Consider the following 19,620-nt stretch of genomic DNA (forward strand, 5'->3'; position numbering starts at 1 on the left):
TGTAAAACCAGAAATGTCCTTCAATGAATAAACACTATAATCATGATGGCTGCCATCAAAGGACGTGAGTCGATTCTGTAGTTCACATGGGCAAGATCAGGCTTCGACATGAGACACAGAGCCATAAAGAAGTTTAAAATATTTTTGAAAATCAATTGCCTTTTAATGGTTAGTCATCCAAGTTACAAGTGAACACAAAAGACCCACTCACTGCAAAACATACAGAGACCCCCAGCTACCGCTGCCCCGGCAGCAAACGCAGGGGCAGGCGTGGATTCAGACAGGACGAGGTCTTATGTCTACATTCACTTTGGAGCACAAGGAAAAATGGGAGATTTTCTGGAAGTTCCAAACAGAGTTGTCCATCAGTCAACAGTTGGTTATTACTTATTTACATTGGAGTATAAACAGAAACCAAAATAATATTCCTTCCAATGCTCCAGCCTGCAGAAAGAAGATTAAAGGGAGTAGGTCCCCAAATTGGAAGCCCTGCTAATCTACCACGCTGGGGTGAGCACAAAACAAGCAGGTCAGCTCCCTAGAGCCCTGCCCTGACCTGGCTGAGTTCTAGGAAGAGGGTAAAACGGATTGACAGAAAGCGCTTCGGTAGCCTGTTTCTGTAGACTACTGGCTACCATGGGGAAATGCTCAGGACGCAATCAGAAGCAGAGGGAGGCAGCTCTAACCTGTAAATAAATATGGTCACCCCACAGGGAACCAGGTAGGGGGCCCACAGGCAGCCAGCCTCCATATACACACCAAAAAGAAATGTCCTACTCATCCTCAGTGTGTGCGTCACAGACGAGGAAGGACACAAGCTGGGGATGGAGCGTTCGGAGCTCAAGGCGGCCTCCCTGGGGCCAAAGAGGAGGCCTGGAGAGCAGGGCAGCCTGACAGAGCAGGTGCGTGGCCCATTCCCGTGGACCCTCCTGGACCAGTTCTGCCCAGGGTGTGAATCTCAGCAATCAGTACTTGTTTTAATATTGGTTCTTCCTACAGTCACAGGATCCACATCTGTGGATTCGACCATGGCGCGTAGATCAAAATAATCAGAAAAGAAAATCACATGTGTACCAAACACGTACAGATGTCTGTTCCTTGTCATTATTCCCTATGCCATGGTATAACCATGGCACAACCACTATACATGGCATTCACACTGCACCAGGAGGCGATGTGAAGCACACAGTGGGTGCACACGGCTTCTATGCAGATACTGTGCACGGAAGGGACTTGAGCACAGAAGGGATCCACCGATTTTGGAATCCCTGGGAGTCCTGGAACCAGCACCCTACCGATACCAAAGGATGACTGTATATTTTTCTCTTTCTATGACAGGTTTATTGAGAAGTAATTCACACATCATAAACTCATCCTTTAAAATACAGCGCAGCCATTTTTAGCCTACTCAGGGCGGTGTAACCAGAGCCACAGTCTAACTCTCACACATTGTCTTCGCCCTATCAACGTGTTTTGGTAACACAGATTATGGTCTTTACAAGTTGTCTGTGGAGCTGATGTCATCGTGGCACAGTAGGTTAAGCCACTGCTTGTGACACCAGCATCCCACATGAGTGCCGGTTCGAGACCCAGCTGCTCTGATTCCCATCCAGCTCCCCGCTACTGTGCCTGGGAAGACAGTGGAAGATGATCCAAGTGCTTGGGCCCCTGCACCCATGTGGGAGACCTGGATGAGTTTCTGGCTTTAGCTGGGGTGTTTGTGGCCATTTGGGGCCATTTGAGGGGTGAACCAGTGACTGGAAGTCCTCTGTCTCTCCATCTCTCTCTCTCTCACTCTGACTTTCAAATACAAAAATCTTTTTTAAACAAACTTGTCTGGGAATAAAGTCACGCATCTGTGAAGACAGATCACTCGGTGACGGAAGGCGCCCTGTGCAGCTGTGTTTTCTCCCAGTGCCTTCTGGAACCCTCGGGGAGTCCCTCCTCCCGTGAAGCACAGCGCAGAAGGCGGAATCCACACTGATAGAGGACGACCCCGGGCCTTTCATCCGACAGATGCAAACCACCCATCACTGTGGAAGGCTCCCTGCAGCCTCGGGCGCCGTGGTGAGGGGCCGGGAACACGGCCAGGAGCGACCCTGGGGCCACCGTCTTGCCCACATGCTCGAGCACAGCCTGGAAGTCCCAGACCAGCTCTTCCTGGGCACAGAATCGCAGGGGCAGAACTCAACGCAAGCCTGGCTCCCGCAGCAGGGCCTCCCCGGAGTGGGTTAACAATGCTGGCTCACAGGCCCACCACAGCCCCACTGACCACAGCCTGCACTCTATCCTCTGAGGGCCTTGTGCACCCCACATCCTGAGCCCTGGTGGCCTGGGGGTGTGGCCTCTGACCTAGTACCAACATCACCACCCCGCCAAGCGGTGTTACTACTATTTCTAAGCCAGAAAACCGCTCAGAGCCACTTGCAGTCACAAGCACAATCCACTTTAACAAAACCAATAGGAGTATCAGAAGTGGAGCAGCCGGGACTTGAGTAACAAAGAGAGGAGAGACGGAGAGAGAGAGATCTTCCATCTGCTGGTTTACCCCCCAAATGGTCACAAGGGCCAGGGTTGGGCCAGGCTGAAGCCAGGAGCCAAGAGCTTCATCCAGGTCTCTCACATGGGTGGCAGGGACCCAAACCCTTGGGCCATCTGCTGCTGCTTTTCCCAGGCCATCAGCAGGAAGCTGGATTGGACATGGAGCAGCCAGGACAACCAACCAGTGCCCATATGGGATGTTGGTGTCACAGGTGGAGGGTTCATCTGCCATACCACAGCACCAGTCCCTACCATCCACACTGTACACATCAGGAAATTGAAATACATGGGGGGCCGGCACTATGGCACAGTGGGTAAAGCCACCACCTGCAGCGCCAGCATCCCATAAAGGTGCTGGTCCAAGTCCTGGCTGCTCCACTTCCGATCAGCTCTCTGCTGTGGCCTGGGAAAGCAGTAGACGATGGCCCGGGTCCTTGGGCCCCTGCTACCCACTTAGGAGACCTGGAGGAGGCTCCTGGCTCCTGGCTTTGGCCTGGCCCAGCCCTGATGGTTGCAGCCATTTGGCCAATTGGGGAGTAAACCAGTAGATGGAAGATCTCTCTCTCTCCTCTCTCTCTCTCTCTCTCTCTGTAACTCTAAGTTTCAAATAAGTGAATAAATTTTTTTAAAAGTTTACCAAATAAATAAGGAAGGAAATTGCCTAGTGGCACTGGAAGGAAGGAGGGATGGGAGGAAGGAAGGGAAGGAGGAAATGGAGAGGCGAAGGGGGGGGTGGGAAATTGGACGGGGAGGGGAGACGTGTTCCTTTTCCTTTACACGATTCTACACTGGAGGTGTGTTACACTCACTGCTTAGAAGAGAAAGACCTGTGGCCAGATGAGACTTCGGGCTAAAGCACAGGTGACCACTGCCTGCACCTTCCAGGAAAGGAGACAGGCTGGGTGTCCTCCCTTGCTACTCACTGGTGCAGACCTGGCCAGGCGTTGGAGCCTGCGAGCGACTATCTCACTCTCACGGGGGCCCCACAGTCAATGTGGTTCCCCTCTCACAGTGGACACTGGCTTCCCACAGCCAGGTGCCTACACTGAGCTGAGCACCTCACTGCACTGGCTGGCTCGGCCCCATCACACCCCGTGGGGCTGACGTCACTGTCCCCACTCTGCACTCTTCTGAGGGCATGCAATGAGCTCATGGGATTCCAAGGCCATCCATCAGCTTCTCTGCGATCTGCAGATCCCTGCCTGTTCTGTGTCTGCTCAGGGACTCTCAATACCCGAGCATGGGGACACGTGGCCCTGACGCGCTTGTCCAGAGGACACGTTCACTCACAGCATATGAGCACACAACACTGCCTCTCCTTCCAGCTTCTTGCCCCTGCTCCATCTTTCCATCATTGCCGGTGAGCCTTGCACCCAGTATTTCATAAACGCTCAGTGGACACAACAAAACCACAGCAACAGCACAGCAACCGAAGGCAACTGCCGATGCCAACCAGCTACAAACAAGGAGAAGCTGTGGGCTGCTGAGAACACCCCAAGCGGAGAAATCCCAAGGCCAGAGCCAGGAGCTGTGCGGGACCCCAACAGCACTGAGTGTCCAAAGACAGGTATAGATTCTAGCATAAGAAGAGCTTCGAATATTTCCTTAATACCAGGTATGCATGTCCTTAAAAAAAAAAAAGGCAAGTTTCTATGAATAGAAAAGCTACAGCTCTCAGGTACTGCTGGGAGAAAGAAGTACTGAATTTGGTCAGTAGTTATTAAAACTTTTAATTTGCAAAACTTTCACCTGATAATTCTACTTCTTTTAAAGATTTATTTATTTATTTGAAAGGCAGAGTTACAGAGAGAGAGATCTTCCATCTGTAAGTTCATTCCTCCAAATGGTTGCAATGGCTGGAGCAGGGCCAGGTCAAAGTCAGGAGCCAGGAGCTCCATCCAGGTCTCCCGCGCGGGTTGCAGGGGTCCAAGCACCTGGGTCATCTGCTGCTGCTCTCCCAGGTGCATTGGCAGGGAGCTGGATTGGTAGGACTCGCATTGGCACCCATGTGGGATGTTGGCATCACAGGTGGCAGCTTAACCCACAGCTTAACCGGCTGCAGCGCTGGTCCTAGCAATTCTGCTCTAAGAGCTTACACTGAACTCTTCTCAGACATAACCCCACCCTATGAAGGAAGTTAATAGTGGCTCACTAAATAACTTCACAAAGAATTTGCTCACTGCATGTGTCCCGTGCCTCCGCCCACCCACCACGAAGCATTTACTGCTTTCGCAGAACCACGAAGCTTACTAAAGTGGGGGCTCCGTTGTTATTCCTAATGTGTTCTAGTAGCAAATAGCAGCTGTCAGCTCCCTGTGCTCAATCCTCTTTGAGGCCAATCAGCGGCACTAGGAGCCCACAGGGAGAAAGGGAAATAAACCGCGAAACGGGGGAGGAGAAAGGGAAATGAGCTTCATGCAGAGAAATCGTAAAAACTGTTTAGCATCAATCTGAACTGAGTTCAACAGCTTCAGTAACAGCCAGCGAGAGACGGGATGTGTGTTCAATCTGGCTCGGGTCCTGGCTTCCTGGGTGGGCAGGGCAGCGTCAGGTCCTGGGAGCAGGCCTGGCTGTGTCCGACAGCCAGAGCGTGCGGACCTGCAGCAAGTCTCCTAGGTCGCTTCCTCCCATTAACTGCACCTCCCGTAAGGGACGGGTGCTTTCACCTAAACTCAGAACTCAGCAGGGGGACCGGCCTGGTGACCACCATGCATTTTGTTCCACGGGCGAGCGAAAAACGGAACAGCAATAGCTGCAGCAAATCCATCAGTACAGGGAGATCATCAGGCAGGTGTGAGGAAAGAAGGCAGCAAAGGTGAGACTAACCTGCCGGAGATGAGACCGCTTACGTCACCTGGGAGACTTCAAAGACCACAGAGTCTGAGAACTAGTGAGTGGCAGACCAAAGTGGCAAGAGATCATAAATCCACTCCACAGCAACGCCACGTGCCTGGCGCCACCGTCTCAGGGTAATAACGTCCTGGCAAGCACAGAGTCAGGAGGACCGGAGAGGTCGTGGCGCTCACACAGCCTGACGTCGCCTGGTCAGCTGCTGGCCAAGGGGCCGGGGCACGGTGTGACCAGCGGCTGCTTCCAGAAGGCAGACTGAGTCCACGCCTCGAGTGGCCATCATGCGTGAGAGGTCTAAAGCTGTTCTTTTAAAACTGGACTCTGGTGTAGTGGGTAAAGCCACTGCCTGCATTGCTGGCATCCCATATGGGCACCAGTTCGAGACCCAGCTGCTCCACTTCCAATCCAGTTCTCTGCTATGGCCTGCGAAAGCAGTAGAAGATGGCCCAAGTGCTTGGGCCCTGCACCCACGTGGGAGACCCCGAAGAAGTTCCTGGCTTTGGATCAGCACAGCTCTGGCCATTGCGACCACTTGGGGAGTGAAACAGTGAATGGAAGACCTCTCTCCCTCTGCATAACTCTAACTTTCAAGTAAATAAATAAATCTTAAAAAAAACTGGGTTTGCCCCTTCCACGAGGGTCTGCCCACACACGCGTGGAGAGCCAAATGCAGCCCATTCGCATGATGGACTGGAAAAGGCAGGAAATCCGACCCGTGCTTCAGCAATGGGACAATCTTGGGGAAGCTCGGCTTAGACAGAAGTGACAGACACTGTGTGTGGTTCTGCTTACCTGAGATACCGAGAGCAGCCAAATCCACAGAATCAGAAGGTAGAGGGTGATTGGTGGGCTGGGGCGGGGAGGTGGAAGAGGGAGTTGGTGTTCCATGGGTGCAGAGTTTCAAGGTGGTGACGGCTGCACAGCGTGAGTTACTTAGTCACTGGTGTGTGTGCTTACAAATGGCTAGGGCGGTACGTTTCACTTAATGTGTATTTTCCTACAATGATTCCAAAGAGAGGGAACTCACCTTTGAAGTTGCCGATGTACAGGCCAGTCAGGATCTGGGAGAAAGACACAGGCATGAGTGTTGCAGACCCAAAGCAGCACTGGAGGCGCTGTCCCTGCACAGCTGTCATGCTGCCATCCACACCCACGGCCCAGCACCTCCCCGGACAGAGGGCACGGGTTGTCAGGCACCCCTGTCTGCAGGCTCAGCTTACTTGCGACAATAGGACGCTGCTCAAATGGCCCGTGGATGGCTGCACACCGGTGCCCACCCACTCACAGAACTCAGGCCCCGGATCTCGTGGTGTCCCCGGGCTTTCTGAGAGCCCACATGCCATCCACCTCTCCTGCCTACCCCTTCTCCCACTGTGCTTCTCTCTGTTGCCTGAGGCCTGTGCACCTGCTAGACCCCTGCTGTCTCCATCCTTCAGGCCCCAGCTCTGACTTGCACCCTGCGGGAGGCCTGTCCTGAGCCTCAAGTCTGGGTGGGCCCTGGTTCAGTACCCACAGCTCCCTGTGGCCACCCCAGTGATGCCATCCTGGGGGCATGACTAGGTGGAGCCTGCCTCCTTGCTGGACTGGGAAGCACCCTGGGCAGCAAATGCATGGTGTGGCTCACTGTTGCACCCCAGCTCCAGCCCCAAGATGGCCATGCAACAAACATTGTCACAAGAACGGAGCAGTCATCCAGACAGATGCAAGGTAGCAAGAGCAGGTCCCCAGAGTCCAGCTCTTCCACTGCTATGCTTCCCAGACCGGGCTGTTCACCAGACCCCCAGGATCTGGCTGGGCAAGGCCTCCTGCCTGCCCCCACCTGCGGGCATGCTATGTGTTCACAGGTCTGAGATGAGAGCTGTGGGTGGTATGTTTCATGAGCACCCCCACGATTCTCAGACTGCAAAGCCAGTTCTTTGTCCTGCCAATTCTTCACATGGCCACTGCAGAATCCAAATACAGACACTGCCCTGGAAACTAAAAATGGGCCCGTGACATCACCTGCTGGTTTCCAAGAGCATACAGTGGACTGGCACTGGTGACATCTCACAGTGGATCCCCAGATGCCCTGGCCACACCTTCCCTCGGCACCAGCCCCGAGTCCTCCAGCTCCGGCCTCTCACGCTTCCTGTTTTTGTCCACTCCCAGCGGAAGGTCAGAGCAGCCTGTGTCACATTCCTTGTGTGGGCTTCTGGCTTCAAGCACTGACCACCGACGCACGCACTGAGTCGCTGCACCTGCCGGAGCAGCTGTACCAGGCCCAGTGCCACCCTCTGTGTGGGAGGACAGCTAAGCAGAGAGGACGTAAAACTGCATGGGCCAAGCTGGGACCCTTCCAGGAATGAAGAGAGTCGCCCTGGCTGACCCAATACCCAGGGTGCAAAATTAGCCACCACGGGGCCCTGAGGTCTGATGCATACTGACCGAAGTCACAGCACTCAGGCCAGGCCTGTGGCTAGGAACCGGGGAGAGAACATCCAGAGGAAAGCACAAGCACCCATGGCCACGCTCCAACACGGGACAGCTCTTTCCTGGAACACAATCAGGCGTTAGGTTCATCCTGGAGAAGGATGGCAGTGACGTCCGTGGGCGCTCCCACGTGTGGAGGGCTTTTGCAAGTGCCACCTCCTGTTCTCTGGGGTCTCTCTTTATCAGCATGTGACATCAGGCACCAAAGGGCACCACCATCACATGGCTCTCATGGCTGATGGTGACAAGAACTGCCTCCTGCAGCAAACTTCAGTGGGGGTCCCCACTTTCCCACCAGGCCTGGGTCTACTGAGTCCAGTGCAAGCAGAGATCCGGGCTAAGGCACTTTACTGAGAATGCCCTGACCCCGATGGCTCCCAGGCCCCTCCTCCTCCACTCCTGGTAGCTCAGACGCCTCTCAGCATTTCTGGTCCCCGCCCTTCTCCATCCATGGGCTTTAACCACTGTCACCTTCCCCCTCCAACTTGTCCCTGCAGTACTGGGAGCTGAGTTCAGTCTCTCCTCTGTTGGAACAGTCGTGAACAAAGTCTTCCTTGCCATTTCTAACGAATGTCCAGAAGTGGCGGCAGAAAGCAGCTCTACATCAACTCAGTAGACCGTGATGATAGATGACGATACAAACACGTCACCCGGAGTCGCGGGATGCATCATGGTTGGGCAGCCAGGCACTGAGTCCCTGTCACCTCTGGGCCCCGCGCTGGGCACTTGGGGTTACAGGGGTGATGGGGAGAGGGGTGGCCACTGTGGAGTCTCACGTAGGGAAGGCAGAAGTGACCTGACCACTCTGTGGTCACACAGGACCTCCAGGAGGCAACGGCACTCAGGGTCTGAAGTCTGAGAGGAGAGGACTGGAAGAGAGGAGGGACACGCAGGGAAACAGTGGGACGGGCGGCCTGGAAGAAGAGGGCTGGAGCCTGGGAAGGCTGGGAGGAGGCGGTCGGCCCGCAGGGAGGAGTTGGCCCCTCATGCCACTCAGCGTTCTCAGGGCTCCAGGTGAGGAGCCGTGGGGGTCTCAGCGTTCTCAGGACCCAGAGGAGCCGTGGGGGTCTCAGCGTTCTCGGGGCTCCAGGTGAGGAGCCGTGGGGGTCTCAGTGTTATGAGGACCCAGGTGAGGAGCCGTGGGGGTCTCAGTGTTCTCAGGACCCAGGTGAGGAGCCGTGGGGGTCTCAGTGTTCTCAGGTGAGGAGCCGTGGGGGTCTCAGTGTTCTCAGGACCCAGGTGAGGAGCCGTGGGGGTCTCAGCTGTACGGCAGGGCTGTTGAAGAGCCTCTGCGTTTTCACTTGATGTATCTTGGAAATGCCGTTTTGTAAAATGGTTCACCGTGCATGCTGTACAGCGCTGCCATTCCTGTGCCTTCTTCTGTAAGGGCAACAGTGGGGCAGGGGTTCTGGGAGGACGACTTCTGCATTATCTGAACTTTCCCATATAGTTTGAGGGCTGTAATATATGTGTTACTACAACCTACCCTTTCAAGTCAAGAGAGATTATTTGGGAAAAAGATTATGGCCCATTTCTGCACTTCTCCTTTGTACTTCTATTACCTTCTCTACAAAACACAAGCTAATATGTTCTTCATTGGAGGCCGACACTGTGGCACAGCAGGCAAAGCCACTGCCTGTGGCGCAGGCATCCCATATGGGCACTGGTTTGAGTCTGGCTGCTCCACTTCCAATCCAGCTTCCTGCTAATGTGCCTGGGAAAGCAGCGGAAGATGGCTCAAGTGCTTGGGCTCCTTCCACCCACGTGGAAGACCCAGATGAAGCTCTTGGCTCTAGATTAGCCCAGCTCCACCCATTGGGGAGTGAACCCATGGATGGAAGATCCCTTTCTCTCTTTTCCTCACCCCCCCAACACTGCCTTTCAAATGAATAAATAATTTTTAAAAAAAACCTCAAAATTACACCAAGTGGTACTTTCAAATAAATCTCTGTGCTGAATGTATTTTAAAAAAGATGTTCTACATTATTTTTTTAAAATATTTATTTATTTATTTGAAAGTCAGAGTTACACAGAGAGAGAGAGAGAGAGAGAGAGAGAAAGGTTATCCATCTGCTGGTTCACTCCCTAATTAGCCACAATGGCCAGAGCTGCGCTGATCCGAAGGCAGGAGCCAGGAGCTTCTTAAGGGTCTCCTATGTGGGTGCAGGGACCCAAGCACTTGGGCCATCTTCTACTACTTTCCCAGGGCATAGCAGAGAGCTAGACCAGCAGTGGAGCAGCCGGGACTCAAACTGGCGCCCATATGGGATTCCGGCACTGCAGACAGTAGCTTTACCTACTACACCACAGCACCGGCCCCAGTATATTATTTTTACAAATAAAAGGAGGACATGGCATAAGACAATCGCTGTGCTCTAATGTTCTAGAATCATGATTTCATGACTTCACAATCTGCCCTTGGGAGCTCAGTGCCAGGTCCTGTCCTCCATTCCTCTCAGGATGGAGCTTATGCTACGTCTTGGGCCTCGGCCCCACCTCCAGCACCTTCTCCAGTGTCACCAGCACAGGAGACGGCTGGTACAGTGAGTCAGTGCAGCCTTGAGACAGCCTAGGGCCCCCAGTGCCGAGAGCCCCATCTTCAAATACTGTCAACTGAATATGTAAAGAGCAAAACCTAAATCTCTGACAAAAAAAATACTGCAATTGAAAAAAAAAAAAAAAGCCCATGTGCAGGTTGCCTATGGCCCTTGGACATCTAGTCTGTGACTCCTCCCTGCTGCCTGCATCCAGTAAGTAAGCGTGCATTTTCTAGACTGGATTGGTCCTCCACGGATAGGCACTCGACTAAATGTTCTTTGATGAATGAACAAACAGATGAATGTGAACAGGGTGGGAGGTGACGCCCGGAATGGAGAGACAGAACACAGGGTGAGGACAGGCACTGGTGCAGTGGTGAAATCAACACTAGGACACCCACATCCTGCATCAGAGTGCCTGGTTCAAGTCCAGGCTACTCTGCTGCCCGTCCAGCTTCCTGCCAACGCAGTCCTGGGAAGCAACAGGTGATGGTCCGAGTGCTGGGGGCTGTGCCACTCGCATGGAAGACCTGGGTGGTGTTCATGGCTCCTGGCTCCAGCCTGGACCAGTCGTGGGCTGTTGCTGGCATTTGGGAAGTGAACCAGAGGATGGAAGATCTTGTCTGCCTTGCTCCCTCTCTCCCTTTCTAATACAATGGGAATTTTGTTTACAATGATGGTCAGCAGAGCCTGATGCAAGCTTTGCTGGAGATTAAATATTGCCCCTTTCTGCCCTGGGTGGGTTTCCACATGGGAAACAGTGGCCGGCCTGGGAGCTGTGCACAGGCAAAGACAGGAAGCTTGGGGAGGAGAAAGTGAGGACGAACTACTAAAAGTCATTTAACATGGATATCGAGGGCCAGCACTATGGCGTAGTGGGCAAAGCTGCTGCCTGCAGCGCTCACATCCCATATGGGTGCTGATTCGAGCCCTGGCTGCTCCACTTCCCATCCAGCTCCCTGCTAATGTGCCTGGGAAAGCAGTAGAGGATGGCCCAAGTCCTTGGGCCCCTGGACCCATGTAGGAGACTAAGAAGAAGCTTCAGGCTCCTGGTTTTGGTTTCGCCCAGCTCTGGCCATTGCGGCCATTTGGGGAGTGAACCAGAAGATGGAAGACCTCTCTCTCTCTCTCTCTCTCTCTCTCTGCCTCTGCCTCTCTGTAACTTTGCCTTTCAAATAAATAAATAAATCTTTTAAAAATTGAGCATTGTACATGTAATTAAAATACTCTGAAGTGCTATAAAGAGAGGACAGAGTTGGGTCAGTCAACTTTTTAACTTCATTTTCCAGAGCAGGAGAGTGAGCTAGAGTTTCATGGCTGGAATCAGAAAGCAAATTGCTCAGCTCCCATTTCTGTGGTCAGATCACAGTGCTCGTTCACACAGAACTACAGTTCGAGCCCAAGGAAGGCTGCTTCCAAGCAGACTGAGGGAGTAAACTTCCACACTGGGGCGGGGTTGTGGCACAGTGGGTTACGCTGCCAGCTGGGACACCAGCAGCCTGTTAGTGTCAGTTTGAGTCTCAGCTGCCCCACTTCCAATCCAGCTCCCTGCTAATGTGCCTGGGAAGACAGCGGAGGATGGCCCAAGTGCTTGGACTCCTGTCGCCCACAGGGGAGACCTCGATGGAGTTCCAGACTTCAGGCTTGGGTCTGGCCCAGCTCTCTCACTCTGTTACTTCTGCCTGTCAAACAAATCGACATATCTTGAAAAAAAATAAGCTTCGACACCAGTGAGCTTTATAATTAAAACTTACAACTGAAAACATCTGACGGATCTCTCCTGATATTACAGTTACTGCTTTTCCCCAAGTGAGAGAGGAATGGGACGGGAAGGACGGGAAGGGAGAGGAGGATGGGACAGGATGCCGACCAGGGAGAACAGGCGTTCATCTGGTACGATGCGGCTCCAGGAGAATCTGAACTCAAGCTGGGAGCAAGAACACGGCAATGGCAATGCACCGGTGCCTGCCAGGTGGCAAGGACGCATGAGAGCAGAAAGGTCTGTAAGCAAACTTGGGGATGTCCCCCCTCTGAAAGAGCAAGCACCGGGTAATCCTCCCCTCTTGCCCACTGCGCACCCTTCATGCCTCCCACGACATGACAGTTTCTAGGTCCCCGTGAGGTGACAGTTTTCAGGTCCCCCACGAGATGACCACTCCTAGAAAGGTCTCTCTCGGCTACCAGGCTCCGAGCACCCACTCTCAAGTCACTGTTTCTTCTCCACCACACCTACCAGGGGCATTTGTTTTCCTTCTGACGTGTCCCCAGACGTGCCCATCAGTGAAGAAGTGCAGCCGAAACAGCACCAACACTGAGGAGGATGCTCTCCGGCACCTCGGCCGGCCGAGGAGAGTCCTGCTTTTGTGACAGGAAACAGCAGAACCCTCGTGAACAAACGCTCTGACCATCACACGGAAGTCTCACGCTTGATGCCCCTCTGGGCCAGCACCTGTCACCCTTATATTACTCCAACACCAGTCATAAAGAAATGTTAAAAAGAAAAAAAAAGCTCTAGCTACAAAAATGCTCTTAACCAAAAACAAAGCAAACACTGCTTCTGAGGCAGGAAATGCTTTGTTTAAACATTTCACTTAGTACTTCAGGATGCCAAGGAATCTACAAACCCCACCCAGAGATTTGTGCGATAAACTGCTGACCAGGGAGCAGCACCAGGTCGTGTGAGTGTGTGTGTGCCGGGGGAGTCCTGATTCTTCCTTGGCCTCCAAGGGCCTTCTGGGTTTCAATGCCAGGAATGAAGGGGAAGATTCGGGTGGATTCCCCGAAGGGTTAAATGTCACTGAGAACTCTCTGAAGGCTGTTTGGCCATGGCCTTCGTCAGTCCACAGTTGTGAAGGGAAGACCCTAAGGATAATCTCGAATGCCCCGAGAAGCTCACTTTCAACATGAAGCAGAAATGTACCACGAAGGGAGAGAGGAGGTGACCTTCCGGGGGGTGAGACAGAAAGCACCAGCGAGGAGCTGTGTGTCAGCCCTGAGCCGGGGACAGCCTGGGCAGCAGAGCGCTCACACCTCGCGTGCACGGGGCTAACACGGAGCCGTGAGAGAAGTGGATGAGCTCCCAAAGCCTTGCCTGTCACCTGCCGTCGCAGGCAAGGGCGGCATCTAACTAGCACAGAGACGCCTGAGCCCCTCACCGCGCTACCCGACAGGAACCTGCTTCTCTGCCTCGGAAGCCCTACGGCACCGTTTGGTAACCAGCAAGTTCCCGCTCACCCAGGCATCAGGAGGTTCTGGGATGCTCAGGACCTGGGGCTCCCAGAGGTAATGATGTCACCCTTCACCCCCAGGGGATGTCACACCCCGTGCAGGGGATGCTACAGGCAACTACTGGGTGGAGGCCCAGGACTTGCTAAACCCTCCCACAGTGCACAGGGCAGTCCTCACGACAGATGATTCTGCAGCTCCAAACGGCAACAAGGCAGAGGCTGAGGAGACCGAACTACGACTCCTTCTGAACCACACACCTTATCTGAGGCCAGGACCCGCCTAAAACAGGTGCCAGCCATAACCAAGGCGGATGTCGTCACTGTAACCACTGGTGGGACAAATCCCAACATGCGAATAACACGACAAATTTGTGCTCTAGAATCTGTGAAAATGTCTCGTAACGAATTCTCACTTGCTTCTCCCAACAGTGTCAGTAGTAGCTGGGGCAGGTTGTACTTGCGTTGTACTTGTTAAAGAGGAAATAAGCAAACCAGACGAGCTATCCAGCAAGGCTTCCAGTTCTAAACATCTATGGATCCACGAAGAGAAAGACACTGAAGATCTGAAACGTGAAACTTGTTCAAAATCACGCCCAAGAAGTGGCAGGGTGGTGGGTTTGGGGGCTCCTCCTAGCAACAATGGGCCTCTGATGGAAAAGTGATGCACCGATCCAAGCGACTGCCCCTGGCACCACCCACGGGCTCCCCACGGAATATGGGGCGGCACCATTCCCACCAGGCAGGAGGTGCTCAGAGCAGGGAGCGAGGAAGAGGCCACCAGCCTGGATGCTCGAGGAGACAGACCAACAGTGGTCAGTGCGGGGCCAGCTTCAGGGCCAGCGGCTCCTCCCATCCTGCACGGGCAGGGCGAGGCTCTGTCCTTAAGTCAGCAATCTAGGTTGATCCAATGGAGACACGCACCCGAGAAGCGGTGGAGGCAGCTGTTTTTGACATAACGCTTGGCTGGGGCTTTATGCTTTGTTCTGCGTTGTCCTGAATGGGGTACTGTAGTACTTAAAACCAGCCAGATAACAGCGAGGAGGGGAGATTTACGCACAGGACCTCCCTCAAAAGGTTTATTCACTCAGACTCTTGCGAAAACTCGGAGTCAACTAGTTTTCAAAGGCTGGAGAGGAGCATGAGGGTTGCATGCAACAGCCTGTTTAGTTTAACCCTAGCCTCACCAGGGACGTCTGCCAGCCTGTTCTAGCAGCAGTGAGGCAATCTCTCCGTGGCTATAACCCAGCCCACTTGGCTTCGGGTCCAGCTGAGTGACTGTGGGCAGATCCCTTAACCTCTGTGCGCCTCACCTGCAAGACAGGCACGAAAACAAGAGCACCTGCTCTACAGGTGGGTGGCGAGGCGTGGAGATGAGCTACTCCATGGGTGATGTGGCAACACGGGGCCTGGCACGCAGCAGCTTATCGGGGTTATGATTCTGGGAGCTGGACGGCATCTATCTGAGGAGCGTGTGAAAGGCAATGAGATCCTTTTAGCTGCTTGCCTCTACCCCCTTTATCAAAGCCAAACACGAAGGCTGAGGGGAGGTGACCGCCTGTTCTACAGTCAACCTGAGGAGCTTCTCAGGCTCTTTCAGGGACTTCAGGACGCGCTCGGGATGAAGTGGCTTCCAGATCAAGGGAAAGACTTCTGCTGTCTTTGAACCGAACAGGAACTGGAGTCCAAACCTGTTAGCACTGGAATCACCTAACCTGTCATTCTGCATCTCGCAGTCTCCACAGACCGGATGAGACAGCCTGGCCTCACAGGGCTAGAATGAGGCTTAGATCTTTACTGAGCGCAGGCGCATGCTACGAGGCTCGATAAAGACTGGACCACAACTGCTGGCTGCTTTTCTCCACTTCGTCAGCACCTTTAGCTGACCACACAGAGCATCCCTCCCCGACTTCCCTAAGACAGGTGTGACGCTCCGCCACACACCACACAGGGGCCTGGGACGGACCCAGGAGAAGCTCCTCCGTGGGATGGGAGCATGAACGGAAACTGCTCCCTCAGAGCGGCAGGGTGCAGTCTGCATCGATTACTCGAGTCTTGTGGTCAAGGATGACCCACTTGCAGGAGATGGTCCTCATCGCCCAATCGCTTCTCGGCCTTTTGGCTAAGATTGAGTGTAGGAGATGGTCCTAGTTACTGCAGGGCACACACATTACAAGCCACGTTTTTAGTTCCAAAGGTGTGGCACCTTTTTCATCCATAAATGTCCCGAGAAAGACATTTCTATGGTTAGCTTCTTCTACAAACTGCAAATCACACCAGCCATTCTTTTCTTTTCTTTCTTTCTTTTTTTTTTTTTTTTTTCACAGATGGGTAAACTATGAAGCCTTACTCCAAGTCACACAGTAAATCCATGGAAAATCCTAGAAGAGCTTCTTTGTTACTGGTTCCCAGGAATCTACTTTGGCGCTAACTAATCTTGTGATGCGTGTGACTCCAGCAGAATCCTCTGCCAGCCCCGAGCGCTGTCCTGAGGCTGCCTTCAACGCCTCTTCTACTCTGCCACTCCCGAAACTGCCTGTCTCGTCCCCAGGAGCTCCTGCTACCCCGGCCTCGTGTCGGCCCCACCTCCACCCTGCTTTCACACACACAACAACCAGCGTTACGCAATGCAGTGCCATTAGCCACAGTGGCTAGCGAGCACTTGCAATGTGGCTAGTCGCAAGTGAGATGTGATTCAAGTCTAAAATACACACGAGACTTCGAAGACTTGGCTCAGAAAAAACTAACATATTCCACCAATAATGCTTTGGTTACATGTTGAAATGACAATATTTTTGAACTGTACCCTGGGTATCACGTCCCTACATCCAAGACGTCAGGACAGGAAAACAGCCAAGAATGTATTACTTCAAAAGCAATACTCACGCTATTCATATGCTTCTGCTGAAAAGTGTTAAAATAATTTTTGATGCCTTAAGGCAACCATTTGTATTCCTGAACAGAGTCTTTAAATTATAATATACAACACTACAAATTAAATGCAGAAAGAGGTGGAGAGTGAACAACTCAGGTATGAGAAACAAGCAACAGCCCAAGGAAAACAGAAGGGTGACCACAGTCAACGGCATCCACGGACACGTGATGAGCACCCTTGTTCTGTTCTGATTTTATCTTTATTTCTTATTGTATTTTACTCAAAAGGCAGAGGCAGAAAGACAAATATCTTCCACCTGCTGGCTCACTCCCTAAATGCCTGCGACAGGTGGGGATGGGCCAGGCCAAAACCAAGAGCTCAGAACTGGGTCTGGATCTCCCCGATGAAAGGCAGGGACCCAGATAACTGGAGCCAGTACTGCAGCCTCCCCACGCCCGCCCCCCGGGTGTGCATCAGCAGGAAGCTGGAAGCAGGAGCCGAGCCAGGACTCCAACCAGGCACTGCCGGCATCCCACGTTGCACCCGAACCACTCTGCCAAACACCTGCCTCCTGTTCTCTAATTTTAAAATCAGAAGGTGCTGATGGATTCCAGCGCAAATGGGTCCATAAATCAAGTACTTATCCAAAGGGTAGATGGCTTTCTCCCAAACTTGGCCAATGGCCAGGAAAAAAAAAAAGAAGAGGGAAAACCAAGTGATCAAAATGCTTGGTACCAAAATACCTCAGTGAGTGGCATGCAGGCCCCAAACACACAGTTCTCTCAAAAACCAGGTCTCCAAGTCACAGGTGGAGAGACTTGAGCCGGGACACGGGATGTCCCCCCACGGCACGTTTCCTACCCTGCCTTGAACCCCAACACTCCAGCTAAGGAAACGAACCAGCGCACACTCCAGGGAGATGGATGGGAGCCACACTTCCACACCCGCCCAACATGGACGCCCAGCGTTTGTGCGGATGCGGGTGGGCGGCACGCAGTGCAGGACGGGACACAGAAGGCAGAGGGGGATCTGACCCAAAGCCGGTCACTGTCTAAATCAGTACTGGACTGCGTCGAGGGCCCTGGAGTCTTCCAGGTCTTTGCGCTGAGTCTACACCAGCAAGTCCTGGAGCACGAATCCTCAAGCTTAGGCTCCACACGGGCACACCCAGGCAGCTCCCAGCTGCAGGGAGACACCCTGCCAACCCCACAGAACCGGGCCAAAGAGAGCCACACCGACTGTTCTAGAACACTCAGCGCAAGACCCCTAACAGGCTGCCCCCGCGGCCGCCACACCGCCCCAGGGTAGGGGCTCCAGGAGGGGGGCGCCAACTCCGTCCTCAAGACCCTCTGTCCACGTCTCCGTCCCCGGAGAAAAACTCGCGTCTACACGGGAGGGAAAGCGAATCAGGAGAAAAGAGGAAATGGCAGCACAGAGACACCCATGGACGCCGGCTGACTCATGCTGTGGGCGGCGAAGCTTCGAGAGCCCACTCCGGGAGCCGAAAGAAACCACAGGCGCTCGGAGCGCGGCGGGGGGCCCCCGGGCCGCGCGAGTGTGGACGCCCTCAAAGGGCACGGCTCGCCGAGGACCGGCCGGCCGGGCGCGCGTGAGGCGCGGCTTCCCGGAAGCCCGAGCGGCGTGCGCTGCGGTGCGGCGGCCCGAGGTGCGGGCGCCCCGAAACGCACGGGCCGGCCTCCCTCCCCTCAGCCCGGGGAGACGCGTTACCTTGTTCATGCCATTGCCCATGGTGGCCGCCGCGCGCTCTCGCGCGCTCAGGGCATGTTACACCCGGAGGAGGGACGCGCGGGCGGGGCGCGCGCCGCGTCAGCCACCACAGTCACTGCCGGGGCGGCCCGGGCCACTCGGGGCCTGGCATGGACGCCAGGACTTTCCGCCCAGCCGCCCCGGAACTTCCCGGCCCCGGCAGGGCACTCGGGCTCCCGCACCTCTGCCGGGAAGCGGTCTCGCTCGGCCGCCGCTCCCCGCCCCTCCTCGGCCCGCCTGACCGCACCCAGGGCCTGGCGGTCGGGTTCCCGGCGGCCGCGCCGCGCCCCTCGATGCGGGCGCCGACAGCTGGGGCCGGGAGCCCAGGGCGCAGGCGCCGCCCGCCCTGTGCGGGGCCGGGGCTGCGGGAGCGGCCGGCTGGGCGCGGGTGCGGGTGCTGCTGCCGGGGCCCCCGGGCGGGCGGGGCCTCCCACCCCCACGCCGAGTGCCCCCGGCCTTGCGCCCCGGGCGCCCTGGGCGCGGGGGCTGGAGGTGGGCTGTTCCCAGCAGCAGCTGCCTGGCTTGACTGTGAATCAGGCGCTAATCAGAGCCTCGTTCTTGGGGGCTCCCCTGCCTGGGTTTTCTGCGTGTGACGGATTTAGGTTGGGGGATTCCTGCGGCCCTGCCCCGCCCACCGCGACCGAGAAGGCACAGCCGGTGGGGAAAGGTGGGCTAGGTGACTCACCTCTGGGGAGGCCTGACCTCTCCGCCCTGGGCAGGCAGAGGGCCTTGCCGAACCCCCCAGCTTCAGACTGGCCTGCGTCCCCTGCATCAGGCCACAGGGCACTTCTGGAAGGCGCGTGCCCGGGTTCCCCCGGGGGCCTCGCCAGTGTCTGCGCTGTGACTCCCTGTCTGACCTGTGGCAGCTTCCCTGTCTGACCTGTGGCAGACTTCGGGAGAATTCTGTCGTCCTTACTGCATTCTGAGGTTCCTCCCTGGGGACACTTAGAGTCAGGGGTATCTCGGTTTCATTTCTGGATCCTCAGCAGTCCCTGCACATAGTAAGCGCTTAATAAAAGCTTGGTGCATCCATTGGAAGATGGCTGACTGTCTGCTGACCTCATTCCTTCTGCTCGCCCACACTGGGGGAGTTACCCTCGCACTGGCCTGTGTTTCTGGATCCTGCCGGGGAACCTCTGCGGGGCTGTGCCCATTACCCAGACCTCTCACTCGGGGGGCTGCCCCCGTCCTCAGGATTGCAGCCCTAAAGTCGTCTCCTCAGAGACTTCCCGACCACTCGTGACAGCCTCAGCCCTCCATCACCGTCATACTATCCCAGTATTCTTCATATCATTTCACATTATTGGAAAGTGCCGTATTTGTTTGCTTGTTTTTCAAAATCTGTCTCACTAGACAG

General features: G+C 54.7%; 1 protein-coding gene across 25 annotated transcripts in view; it reads right to left on the reverse strand.

The window, feature by feature from the left end:
• DUSP22 (dual specificity phosphatase 22) overlaps nucleotides 1-18,588 on the reverse strand; it is a 59,635-nt gene extending 41,047 nt beyond the window's left edge. For 16 of the 25 annotated variants that reach the window (XR_016234404.1, XR_016234403.1, XR_016234402.1 and 13 more), the window contains exons 1-2: nucleotides 18,225-18,265; nucleotides 6,419-6,452 (exon numbers count right to left, since the gene is read on the reverse strand). Coding sequence is in view for 6 of the 25 variants with exons in the window: in XM_008248486.3 (XP_008246708.1) it covers nucleotides 6,419-6,452; nucleotides 18,225-18,245 (55 nt within the window). In the remaining 19 variants the exon portion in view is untranslated. Of the gene's footprint in view, nucleotides 1-6,418; nucleotides 6,453-18,224; nucleotides 18,266-18,445 lie in introns of those variants that run through there. The other 9 variants (XM_089333510.1, XM_089333508.1, XM_089333500.1 and 6 more) reach the window with 5 other exon arrangements.
• Nucleotides 18,589-19,620: the final 1,032 nt, after the last annotated feature.

This window comes from Oryctolagus cuniculus, chromosome 5 (assembly GCF_051225735.1).
Source record: "Oryctolagus cuniculus isolate XC-2025 breed Fujian yellow rabbit chromosome 5, ASM5122573v1, whole genome shotgun sequence".
NCBI lineage: Eukaryota > Metazoa > Chordata > Mammalia > Lagomorpha > Leporidae > Oryctolagus > Oryctolagus cuniculus.